This window comes from Balaenoptera musculus, chromosome 8, assembly GCF_009873245.2.
Source record: "Balaenoptera musculus isolate JJ_BM4_2016_0621 chromosome 8, mBalMus1.pri.v3, whole genome shotgun sequence".
Classification (NCBI taxonomy): domain Eukaryota; kingdom Metazoa; phylum Chordata; class Mammalia; order Artiodactyla; family Balaenopteridae; genus Balaenoptera; species Balaenoptera musculus.
Genome location: NC_045792.1, coordinates 73,068,822 through 73,081,973, shown reverse-complemented (window position 1 = coordinate 73,081,973; position 13,152 = coordinate 73,068,822). Strand labels below are relative to the sequence as shown.

General features: G+C 35.0%; 1 protein-coding gene across 2 annotated transcripts in view; it reads right to left on the bottom strand.

Moving 5' to 3' along the window:
• Positions 1 to 13,152, bottom strand: part of PRMT3 (protein arginine methyltransferase 3) — a 142,856-nt gene that overhangs the window by 44,193 nt on the left and 85,511 nt on the right. For both annotated transcript variants that reach the window (XM_036862275.1, XM_036862274.1), the window contains exons 12-13: positions 9,261 to 9,448; positions 7,146 to 7,232 (exon numbers count right to left, since the gene is read on the bottom strand). In XM_036862275.1, coding sequence (XP_036718170.1) covers positions 7,146 to 7,232; positions 9,261 to 9,448 — 275 coding nt within the window. The remainder of the gene's footprint in view (positions 1 to 7,145; positions 7,233 to 9,260; positions 9,449 to 13,152) is intronic.

Sequence of the window (13,152 nt, the reverse complement as noted above, 5' to 3'; positions counted from 1 at the left end):
TAAAGATTTTAAAAGTTATGATAAAAATTAAATAGCTCTCAAATGTCACTGAACTCATATTTATGCACTTTTATAAAATCTAAAATATAAGAGGTTTTTAAATACAAGTATTGAAAGAGTCTGATATTTTTTACTTAATCCACTGGTTCATCTTTAACAACTGCAGTAAAAGAAAAATGGCTAGAAAAAATAATATTCTTTGTTAAATGAGGCTTAAAATCATATTAAGGAAAGTTTATACAAACTGAACATTGCTGTACAGTCATTATTCTAGTGCACACTAATAGAGAGGCAGAATAAAAGACAGAAAATATAATGCTGAAATTAAGATAGAAAAATGATTGCTTTAAGAGATGATGTATCAAATAAAAAAAATCTTTACATGTCAAAGACATTACATATGTGAGCATGTAATCTGATAAAACTGTCTTAAATATTTTCATTCTTAAGGTAAACAACTCATTTTTATATAAAAGGAAGTATGAGAAGTCATTTAATGTATACCAAGGATTATGAAAAGGATGCTTGTCTATATCTTTAAGGAGCTTATACAGACAGATGCCAATATAAATGCTGCTGGAACAGAGTAAGAGAACATTACACAATTACATAAATGACATTAAAAAATAAGCCATAACTCACAAGATAAAACACACTGGTTCTAAATCGTAGCCTTAAATCATTTGCTTTTGAACACTTATAAACTTTCCATAAAAATAATGGACTTTATTCTTCATTTACTGCAAGGTTAGACAGGCTGATAGATAGGAAGCCAGTTGCTAACTAAAGCTTCGTACCATCATAAAAGCAAAGGTGATTTGACCTTAACTGTCAATAATATCAACTGATACAGTAAAAAATGGTCAGAAAATTGCTATGTATGTGTTACTAGTATTCACTGGAAAATTATCCTTCAACCATTATAGACAACCAAGACTCAAACATTTACATATAAGTATCACATCATGTTAAATTCCCCAAAACATAAAGTTTGCTAATGCAAACCATTAAATTAGAAATGCTATCAAATTTCTTCTGGGCTGTATGTGTGTGTGTCTGTGTGTATGTTGGTGGGGGAAACTGCAAAGAAAAGATATTTTTCCATTAAAGGCTCCAACACACTTGAGAAAGCCATCTAAAAGCACTATCAGTCTACAGCACACATGCGATCGAAATTAAATTCAAAGAGGGTGTTCTAAGCATCCTGTTAGTTTGAAAAATCCAGTTTCCTTCAATATTTTAATTAGGCCACAAATTTAGAATCTCATTAAGAAATAAATGGTTATGCATATATTTCAAATGGGCTTAACTATTCAGAGAAATTGTCCATCTTACTTTTTAGCTATTCATTCAAGTTTCAAGCACAAGAAAGCAAGCACTTAATATATTTGAAGGTTTGTACTTAGCAGTACAAAACTGGATATCTTTTTCTTCACTCTAAGAAAGCCTCACCTCTTCCTCCCCAAAGTAACTTTCTCCATCACTTTACCAGGCATTGTTTTTTATTTCCCATATTTCCATTAATTCTTCTGATTATGTAATGGAGAAACAAAGTTCCAATTAGGCACTCATCCTCTTAATACCTTTGCTAATGGATTATTCCCAAGTAACCAGGCAAAAAATCTAAAAAGTAGCCGCAGAGACTAGGCTTGCATAATAGCTCCAGACGGCTGGCAGGGGAGAGTGTAAGGAGCTGGCACAACGTCAAAGAGCAAAAGACAGCTGGAGCAGGTACGGGTGGGTGGCTGGAATTCACAGACAATGGAAATGTAATAAACGCACTAGGCCACAAATCTTACTCATGTCAGGCTCATGTTAGAGGACGCATACTGGGAAGGAAAGGAAGGTTTTTTTTTTTTTTTTTTTTAATTAATTATTTATTTATTTATTATTTATGGCTGTGTTGGGTCTTCGTTTCTGTGCGAGGGCTTTCTCTAGTTGCAGCAAGTGGGGGCCACTCTTCATCGCGGTGCGCGGGCCTCTATCGTGGCCTCTCTTGTTGCAGAGCACAGGCTCCAGACGCGCAGGCTCAGTAATTGTGGCTCACGGGCCTAGTTGCTCCGTGGCATGTGGGATCTTCCCAGACCAGGGCTCGAACCCGTGTCCCCTGCATTGGCAGGCAGATTCTCAACCACTGCGCCACCAGGGAAGCCCGGAAAGGAAGGTTTTAAGAAATATAGATGATTAATCAAACAACTATAAGCTTACTCTGAAAGGGTGAAGACACATTTTCAAAGAGCTCCTTTTTCTCTGCTGCAAAGAGGATGGGATATGGGACTTATTGTATCATATAAATCTGTCAGTCCTATCCCTGAGGAAGAGCACATTGTGATCATACACATTCTCTTTCTCTCTCCCTCCCAACAACTGTTGGACTATTGGCCAGGAATAAGATTTTTCAGATCTGTTTCAAAAGCGGAACAATGCAACCTCCTTTCTTTCACACCTGGAAGAACACGTTCATAAGGTTTCTCAATGTTCCTTTAATAGTTTGTACAATCCCACCAAGAAGGGTCAGGAAAGAGTAAGGATATTTCACAAAACATTATAGTGATTTATTTTTTTCTTCACCCATAAAATGGGAATACTAGGATCCACTTCAACTAGTTATTATGAAGACTAAATGAAATAATGTTTTCAAAGTGATTAGCACATTGCCTGACATACAAATGTTCAATGACTGTTAGATATTATCACCACCACCATCAGAAGATAATTTATATTGACTATTTGACAGAATAATATCAGAAGCGTTAGCATAAATGTTACGTACTAAAATTTATCTGTTCAATACCTGGCATGCAGCCAACAAATATGGTTTGAAACTATACATTTCTCTCAAGGTAAATTATAGAACTATGTTATTCAGCAGTGATCAGACACATACAAGTCCCTTCCAATCTCCTGCCACCTTCCTCTCAAACTCCAGGCCAACCTCATTTCCAGACTTTTCTACTAAAATCATTCAGGCAAGCTGGGAATAAAAATGTACTTCTAAAAGGCTCTTCACAGATATGGAACTCTGACTGCACATGCAGCACCATCTATTTGATACATTATTTCTCAACATAAACACTGTAATTACAATCTTTGGATTAAACAGACTTTACCAGTTTTTGTTCTTGTTTTGTTTCTTTCTATTTTACTCTTTAAAACATACAGAATGAAAACTAAGATCACCAAAGGATAAATACAATTCCTTTTAACATAAAGCTTCTGGTACTCCATCCCAAATAATAGGAAATAGAAAAAATTCTATACAGGTATCTCCTGTTTTTCAAAAGTTCACTTTACACCATGTCACTTTTAAGAAAGATCTACATTAGTACCTATTTTCCCTAACAAAGAAATTTGAAAAGGATTTTTGTTTTTACGAAGAAAGGCGAAAAGCAAAAGTAGCATTCAGTGTTTGTTTTTCAGCGCGCGCCCCCAGGAGCAAGAGTGGCACTGCCACACTCCTTCCCCAGGAACTACGCTCAGCATCTCAGCATCGAGCCACCAGAGCTTTGAACTGTGTCTGCACTTTATTTCAATTTATTTTATCCACTGTTAGCAAGATGTGTCCTAAGGTAATTGCTTCTTCACTTTACGCCATTTCATCTTACGAAAGGTTTCGTAGGAATGCTCTACTTTCAAAAAGGGGGGGAATCCAGTATACGTGTTATGAAACTCTTTCTCCAGCATAACACCACTGCAGCTAAAACTACTTTCCAAGATTTCCTGTAACTAGGGTACCACATGACCTGCGTTTAGCTAAGCAGAGGTGCGGAATGAAGATCTGTAGGGAGGAACTGGACAGCAGGAGTTGGGGGTGGGGTGTGGGGGGACTAGAACAGGATGGTGGTGAGGGTTTCATTCATCTGGGGTTGTCAGTGGTGGCTACCAGTTACCGAGTGGCATTGGGGGTTACAGGGCCTGCAGTGGTGAAGACAGTTTTTGTAGCAGGCCAGTTCTAAGGTGTGGTTCTAGAAGTTGTTTCTGGAAGTTCAAAATGCTGCCTGTTCTTTTAGCTCTCCCAATGTGTCTGGAAATCCTCCTATTCCCTTTAGTAAATCCCTTTCTGCTTAAACAAGCTGATTTGGATTCTGTTATCCGAAACTAAGAACACCGACCAATACCCAGAAAATAAAAAACATTTCAATGAAACTCAATAAACTCATCTATATAAAGTTCAGAAATATGTACAACTAAAAACAGTTTTTCAGATCTTCACCACAGTTTTACGTTTGCTCTACTTTGACTTATGTGGAGGTCATTGCAAGTAGATTTGAAATAATATAATTTAACAGTACTGGAAATATGACAAGTAATTTCTAAGAATTCCCTTATAGATCAATCAATTGTCATTAAACAAGAGGTCTTTTGTAGACAGTCTCTTCAGCAAGTGGTGTTGGGAAAGCTGGACAGACAGCTGCATGTAAATCAATGAAGTTGATTTACACCATACACAAAAATAAACCTCACACCATACACACAAAAAAACTCAAAATGGCTTAAAGACTTAAACATAAGACCTGACACCATAAAACGCCTAGAAGAGAACATAGGCAAAAACATTCTCTCGCATAAATCGTACCAGGGCTTCCTTAGGTCAGTTTCCCAAGGCAATAAAAATAAAAGCAAAAATAAACAAATGGGACCTAATCAAACTTATAAGCTTTTGTACAGCAAAGGAAACCATAAACAAAACAAAAAGACAACATACGGAATCAGAGAAAACATTTGCAAATGATGCGATTGACAAGGGATTAATTTCCAAAATACACAAAGAGCTCATACAACTCAACAACAAAAAAACAAACAACCCAATCGAAAAATGGGCAGAGGGCCTAAATAGACATTTCTCCAAAGAAGACATACAGATGGCCAACAGGCACATGAAAAGATGCTCAACATCACTAATTATTAGAGAAATGCAAATCAAAACTACAATGAGGTACCACTTCACACCAGTCAGAATGGTCATCATTTAAAAAAATCTACAAATAACAAATGCTGGAGAGGGTGTGGAGAAAAGGAAACCCTCCTATACTGTTGATGAGAATGTAAATTGGAGCAGTCACTATGGAAAACAGTATGGAGGTTCCTCAAAAAACTAAAAATAGGGTTGCCATATGATCCAGCAATCCCACTCCTGAGCATACTTCCAGGCAAAACTATAATTCAAAAAGATACATGCACCCCAATGTTCACAGCAGTATTATTCATAATAGCCAAGACATGGAAGCAACTTAAATGCCCATTGACAGACGAATGGATAAAGATGATATGGTGCATGTATACAATGGAATACTACTCAGCCATAAAAAAGAATGAGATAATGTCATTTGCAGCAACATGGATGGATCTAGAGATTATCATACTAAGTGAAGTAAGTCAGACAGAGAAAGACAGATACCATATGACATCACTTATATGTGGAATCTAAACTATGACACAGATGAACTTACCTACGAAACAGAAACAGACCCGCAGACATAGAGAACAGACTTGTGGTTGCAGGGAGGGTGGGGTAGAGAGGGATGGAGTGGGAGGTTGGGCTTAGCAGATTTAAACTATTATATATAGAATGGATTAAACAACCAGGTCCTACTGTATAGCACAGGGAAGTACATTCAATATCCTGTGATAAACCATAATGGAAAAAGAGTATGAAAAAGAATGTGTATATACATATAACATATATACATATATATGTTATAGATATATACATTCTTTGCTGTACAGCAAAAATGAACACAACATTGTAAATCAACTACACTTCAATAAATTATTTTAAAAAGAGGTCTTTTTTAACTCTCAAGGATTACTAATATCAAAACACAGAGTAAGTCTAGGAGTTAAAGACTTTAGCCTGTAATTTCAATTGACCAAATCATTTCAGTTATTAAAAAGCAGAATTAGAAAATCTGGGATAAACGAATGGGAAGAATGAAATTTTGCTTTTCACCAATTAAATGAATATAATTGGTGCTTAATGATCATAAATCTGGGATTTAGATACTTAACTTTTCAAAACTGTAAAACCAATTTCAATGAAAAAAAGAATTCCTCAAAACATCAAAGAACACAGTTAAACTCATTTGGATATAAAATAATTATTGGCTCAAAATGAACTGAAAAAATTTTAAAGAAATCATATAATCTTTTGTATGTCAATCTGAGCAAAGTATTGAAAAGAATCAGGTTGAAGAGTCAAAGTTAACAAGTCTATAATCTGTTTCACACAGTTTCTGACAATACAGTTTTCAATACAAATTTTAATTCTGAAGTTATAATGAGTATTTTTAAAACAATATAATTAAATTTTAAAATAATATAAATATTTATATCATAACACCTATGTAAATTCATACCTTCTTAAGTAAAGGCCTACATTTTATTAACATTCTGAGTCTCCCAGTAAAGGCATATACTGTTACCTTAGTATGAATATACATTTAGAAATTACTTAAGAAAAAAATTACTATATTTTAACAACATTTCTGGCTACATTGTAGGTGTTTTCACATATTATCTCACTAATCAATGTAACTAGTCTTCTAGACAGAAAGGATTATTAACATTTTTCTTAAAGCAGTTGATTAGTCTGAGGTACAGATTACCTAGGTAACTTGAACAAAGTAACAGATTAGTGAGTGGCAGAACCAAATGTGAAACCAGATTTGTCTAACTCTTCTAAAGTGCATACTTTTTCTATTACACCAGGTTGATTCTTTAAGGAAAGGTAAACAATCAATTTCTTCATTATTTTTCTCACAAGAATATAAAATATTACACCAAATAAACATCTTATTTCCATCTAAATTGAGTGTTAAGAGTTACTGGGAGGAGCAGGACATTAATTTTTGTCTATGAAGATAAAGCTGAGTGTTCTCAGTTAATTATATGATAGGTAATAATGAGTCTATAAAGAAAAATCATTCTGTAATCATGGTTCCCTAATACTTTCTCTTCTGAACTAAACTAACTTTTTTGAAGTCTACTGACCTATTAAAACAGATCTATTGGATAGTCTAACAAAGACAAAGATAGACTGTCAAAGGCAATAGTCTTTTTCATTTATCACAAGCCTGGTAATTCATTAGCCTGCCAATCGACCGCACTACTAGAGAGATCTGTGAAAGTAGAATGAAATAGCTTACCGTGCACAATGATGTCTTTGTGATTTTTAGGGTAAAATCTGAAGAGAACTCCAAATCTGAGACAGATGTCGTATGGCAATCTATATGCTACCCATTAAAAAAGAGTGGAGGGAAGAACTTAGTAAAAATAGTAAACACAAAACCAGATAAGTATTCCTTCGTTTTTTTATGCAAAAAGGATTACTGTAAACCAATGCTTTGCCAACTTTAATCATTCACACCCCACTTTCGGGATTATTTCTAAATTTAAGGGCTACTAACACTATTATTCAGCTAATTTTTCTTTAAATCAAATTAGTACTTTTAACTTAGACTTCTTATAAGAATAATATATATCAAATCATGGCTCTGTTGTGCTAAAGTTTTTCTAAGACACATTAAAATACTCTCAAATAAAAAATGTTTTCCTGTGTTCCAACTAAAATCATTCTGTATACCACCGGTGGTATACATTTACAATAAATTATGTGTGATAACAGTTAATATTTTTGTAGGAAATGCCAACTTGAAAACATATGCTATTTAAAAGGACAAGGTGTTTTAGAGTTCACTCTTGTAAGTGCATCTGAAGTTTGTTACATACTAGGAAAAACCACAACAATTCCAACCGAGCAAAACCAACTACGAAGATTCACTTCAGGAAAAAAAATGGCCAAATATCCTTATTTTCTTATTCTGCCCTACCTAGTTCAAATCCTTCTCCATTTCACTATGGAGAGTAGATGGACTCAGCTACAGCAGTGTGACCAAATGATGCTGTAAAGGCTGTCAACATTTGACTTACCATGAGTAGGTGTACAGGGAACACAATTCATATGACTACCTGAGACAATACTCTATTTTAAATAGTTTGAGAAAAATTTTAAAACGTTACAACATGGTTGCCTTTTATTTATAGGAGGATTGCAGAACACAGAACATACTATATTTACCTAAACAAACAAAATAAGAGAAAGGGTATAGATATATATATATATATATACTTTTTAAACACCTTTGTTTATCAGTCCTAAATTTTCTATTTCAACTATTTTACTTATTCAGAGCATTTTTTGGCATTAAGCAAAGAGATAACTAGAGAGAGAAATTAGCACACCCACATGACCCTCCTCTTTCTGCTCAGTCTTAATGCTGAGGTGGCTTACACCCCTACCCTGAGTCAAAGAATCCAAATAAACCCCTTACACTCAGTATACCAGGGCAGCGAACAGTCCTGCAGTCATTAACCAGGCTGTATTTTTTTTCTTAAAAGCTGAATGCAATTTTAATCAGCTTGTTGTTGTTGAGAAACTTTATGTGTTAATTTAAAATAGCTTATCAATTTAAGAAAATTAATGAACACTAACTGAATATCTACTTTGTGCAGAGAACAATTATTGATACTATGAAAGTAACAGTGGACTAAAAAAAGAAGAGACAATGTTCTGAACTTAACACTGAACAGGCTATATTTATTTGATGATACAATTGAAACAGATGAATTAAGAGACAGATGAATTAAGAATGCTTTTTTTTTAAAAAAAGCAATAGGACTTTCACTCACTGCAAAGTTATTTTTCCACCCATGTAAATTCGACATAGCAAAATTGACAATAAAACTAGAGATTAACATGGTGCAGAGTAAGATTAAAACACAAAAGGAATTAACTAAGCAATGTGAACATAGTAGGGTTTTAGTTTCATGGGCACAGTCACTATAATTACTTAATCTGAAAAGGCTGGAAGAAATCTGAATGAGAGAAGTTGTGTGAAACGTATATGAGCGAATAATCTGGCTGTAAACGAGATGCTAGGATAAGGCCAGAATGTGCTGGTGAAGCAGAAATGACAGTACAGCAGGACTTTTTGCCTTCACCAAGCCAAAATAAATGATTCAAGCCTTCAGTATAAGGAACTTCAATATATAAAGAGAAGTGATTCCAAAGGGATGACACAGTGAACTGGCAAATATTATGACATCCAGCTGCTTTAGATTAATTAAAATAGAAAGAATAATTACTGTTTTGAAGATATATATATAAAATCAATATATTAATTTGAAATACTAAACTCATAAATGAAAACTAAGAAAAATAGCCATACTGTTAAAGAAAATAAAATTAGTAAAATACCTACCTTAATACTACAGGGGTCTGAAATAAGAGTCCTTGGATCTAAAACTTCCACCACAGCTTCTGGAATAACCGCTTTCTTCATGCAGGACATGTTGAAGCCACAGACATCATCCCAAAAAGTAACTCGATCGGCATGTTGATTCATGTCACTTACTGCCACAAGGCTGACAGTGCAAATGTCAGGGTAGACTGTAACAAATAAAACATCCAACAATTTAGCATTATCTCTCTTTATAACAAAATATAATTTTTAAAGGCTAAATATAAATATCAAATCCAACAGCACAGATTGCTAGCAAATGATTACTAGCAGCGGGGGATTAACAAAGGTGTAGATCAGAGAAAATAACCAAGTTCCATGTTGTAGCCTCTTTAAAAAAAATAATAAATAAAAGATTTCTATTACTGTGATGGTAAGATTAAAACAAGGATTTCAATGATGGGTTCCCACTCAAATTACTTGAAAAGGATGGACACAATCCTGAAATAAACATATTTATTAACATTAAACATGCTGACTGTAAAAGAGGTACTAGATTTTTACTTTAAATGTTCCTCTGAAACGTGAAGAGACAAATCCTTTAAAAAGGTGTGTCGTGTGATAGAATTTTACAGTTGTGTAGAAGACCAGTTCATATTACCCTCTCTTACTCATTATAAAAGGTAAACATTTATGAGCACCAAATGTGTGCTGATAGGTTATTCTAATTTACAGACTGTGGATACATGTCCCTACTCAAACTTACATTTACACAATTCTGACAAACATATTGGCAATTATTAGTGATGTAATAAATACTAAGAAAGGGGAAGCATAAGTTACTAAGGGACCTACAGAAAAAAACAGCTAACTCAGATTTGGCTATAGCAGGGGAACAATAATATTGTTTAAGGCAAGAACTGAAGACCAAGTAAGTTCCCAGCGGGAGGGGAAGAGTGTTCTAGGCAGAGGGGGCAGTGGGCATGTAGGGGCACAGTACACTCCAATTTGAGAGGAACAGTGAAACAGAAGGCGACAAAGGAGGGACCAAAGAAAACAGTGCTGAGTAAACCACATCAATAAATTAGACTTTATACTAAGGATAACGATAAGCCAGCGAAAAATTCTACATAGGGTAGCAACCTGATCAGATTTTGGGCTTAGAAAAGCCACCTTGAGTGCAATGTGGAGAATAAAAGGTAGGGAGCAAGACTAAGAGACAAACTAAGAGATAAATGTAATAATACAGGTGATCTGAAATAGAGTGACGGCTGTGGGAATGGAAAGGAGGAGATACAGTCAAGGGGTGTTTAGGAGGTCGAACTCATAAGGCTGTAAGACCGCCTGGCTGTGAAGGTGAGAAAGAGGGAAGAGTCAAGGATGACACGGTTTTAGACTTAGCAACTGGGTAAACTGTGGTACTAACCATTAAAATAGGAAATAAAAAAAGGGCAGATTCAAGAGGAATATGAGAGTTTAATGCTTATGAGACAAACAGGTAAAAATATCCAACAACCAGCTGACTATACAGGTCTGAAATTCAAAAGCGGTGATCTGGGTTCAATATATAAATTTGGAACCATGAGCACATAAATGCAAGTATAAGTTATGGGAGCTTATGAGGTCACCTAGGGATACATAATGAGCAGCAGAATTTAAGGGATGAGTAGAAGAAAAGGAGGCTGAAAAGAAATGGCTGAGAAGCTAGACCACAGAAGTAAGAAGAAAACCAAGAGAGTAAGTGTTAAAGAGAGGTAAAGGAAGAGAGTGTTCAGGGAGAAACATAATATTGATGTTCTGTTTTTTGGACTAATAAATGGCAAAATTAACTTTGTCCTTCAAATGTCAACATTTAGGGGATTCGTGAATTCAAATATAAATTACATACCTCTATATCAACAAACTGAAATCAAGTACATATGTGCCAAAGAAATGCACAAAGGAAATAATTTTACTATTATTAACTAGCCTTCAGACGTAAACAGCAGAGAAATAACCCTCTCCTTCCCCCAAACTCTGTTTCTCTCCACAGCTGTAGGAATTTTATTATTCAACGACAGCAGCACTAAATTGTCTTCTAAATAAAGCCCATGATAAGATCTGCTGGCATCAAAGCAATTGCTTCTTCCAAACCTGACATTTGAGATATCCAGAAAAAATAACTGGTGCTATGTCACTGATAAGAAGTTTCTCAAGTCTTCTCTAAGGGGGCATGTAAGGCAGATATGATAGCTGCATTGGGCTGGAGTCGACTGCTGTGTAAACTGAGTTACTTCTACCCTCCTCTTCCTCCACAGATGTGTTAAGCCTCTTGACTGTGTTTAAATTTCTGATCAATGCAAATTCTTCAAAGTAAATGATGTGCTACTGTAAATGCTGACCCAGCAAGAGTATCTGCTACAGGAAAGGTATGTATGTTTAGTTTCCTGAACCAGGTCCTTACTATGAGAAACACTGAAGAAGAAACAGAATTCTGAAGCAACGTTAGATAGTTGGTAACTTCTTTTTGTATACTTTGTCAGACTTAATATTACCATCATGTAAGCTTTCCAACATTATATCCTGTTAATTTCACCCTTAAAGAGGAACATAATAAGGGTACAGATCAGGGTCAGCAAACATTTTATGTAAAGTGACTGTTTTAGGTTTTGTGTATGGTCTTTACTGAAACTACTCATCTCTGTTGCTGTGATGTGAAAGCCCCACAGACAATATATAAATACATGAGCATGGCTATTTTCCAATAAAACTTTATCTACAAAAACAGGCAGCACACCAGATATAGATATCCCTGATATAGATGAGGGAAAACCGGATGAGGGAGGTCATTATCAGGGCCATCATACTGCGCTACTTCTGGGAGCACCACTCACAGTGTCCAAATAGCCCCTGGAGTTGTGCAGTGTACATTCAAGCTACTTAACATGGTTCACAGAGTTCTTCTATTTTAGAATATTATTAAAAATCTTAGTGAACTTAAAATACTTACTATCTAGCCCTTTGTAGAAAAAGTTTTCTGAACTCCGGCTCTGTATCAAGCAATATGATGTACTAGTTAGTAATATTACTAAGAAATAAGGATAACTTTTTCATTCATAAGGAAAAACTGTAAGTTACTAAAACTAATTTAAAAGTTTTGAAAATATGTTGGTAATGAGAAGAAACAGACTAAAGAGGAATATGATTTAACTTTTCCAAGGTTTACTTATTTATTAATATTAACTTATTAATTAATTAATTTGGCTGCTCTGGGTCTTAGTTGTGGCACGTGGGATCTTCATTGAGGCATGCAGGATCTTTTAGTTGAGGCAGGCATGTGGGATCTAGTTCCCCAACCAGGGATCGAACCCAGGTCCCCTGCATTGGGAGCACTGAGTCTTAACCACTGGACCACCAGGGAAGTCCCTCAAGGTTTATTTTTCAAGCTAATTATATTTCACAAAAATAGAGAAAATCAAAAAAATAAAATAAAATAAAATACAGAAAATCATGGTTCCTGTATTTGTTAGAATTTAGAAATGAAATTAGTTTTTATCTTTCAGTTAGTAAGATCTATGAATATTTATGAAAGACTTGTTATCAATGCTATAGGTCAATTTGATTCTTTATCCACCTCCTCACAGCTGGCTAAAATTTTGGGCCACTTGTCAGAATCCTGACTAATCCTTTACCTTCATATTCTGACACATTTGTCATCTGATTTTTGTCAGAAAGAATCATAATTGAATAATTATTCCTTCTTGTAGGTGAAATTAACAAAGTGTTGATTGGACAAAAGCACCCTCTTAACAGACCATTTATAAATTCATGGCTTTGACATCTGTGTCCTTCTCGATTCACTGCCCAGAATTCATCTGTCACTAGAACAGCTCACATGGTGAACAGATAAAGATGGGAAATCCTTTATCCCTTA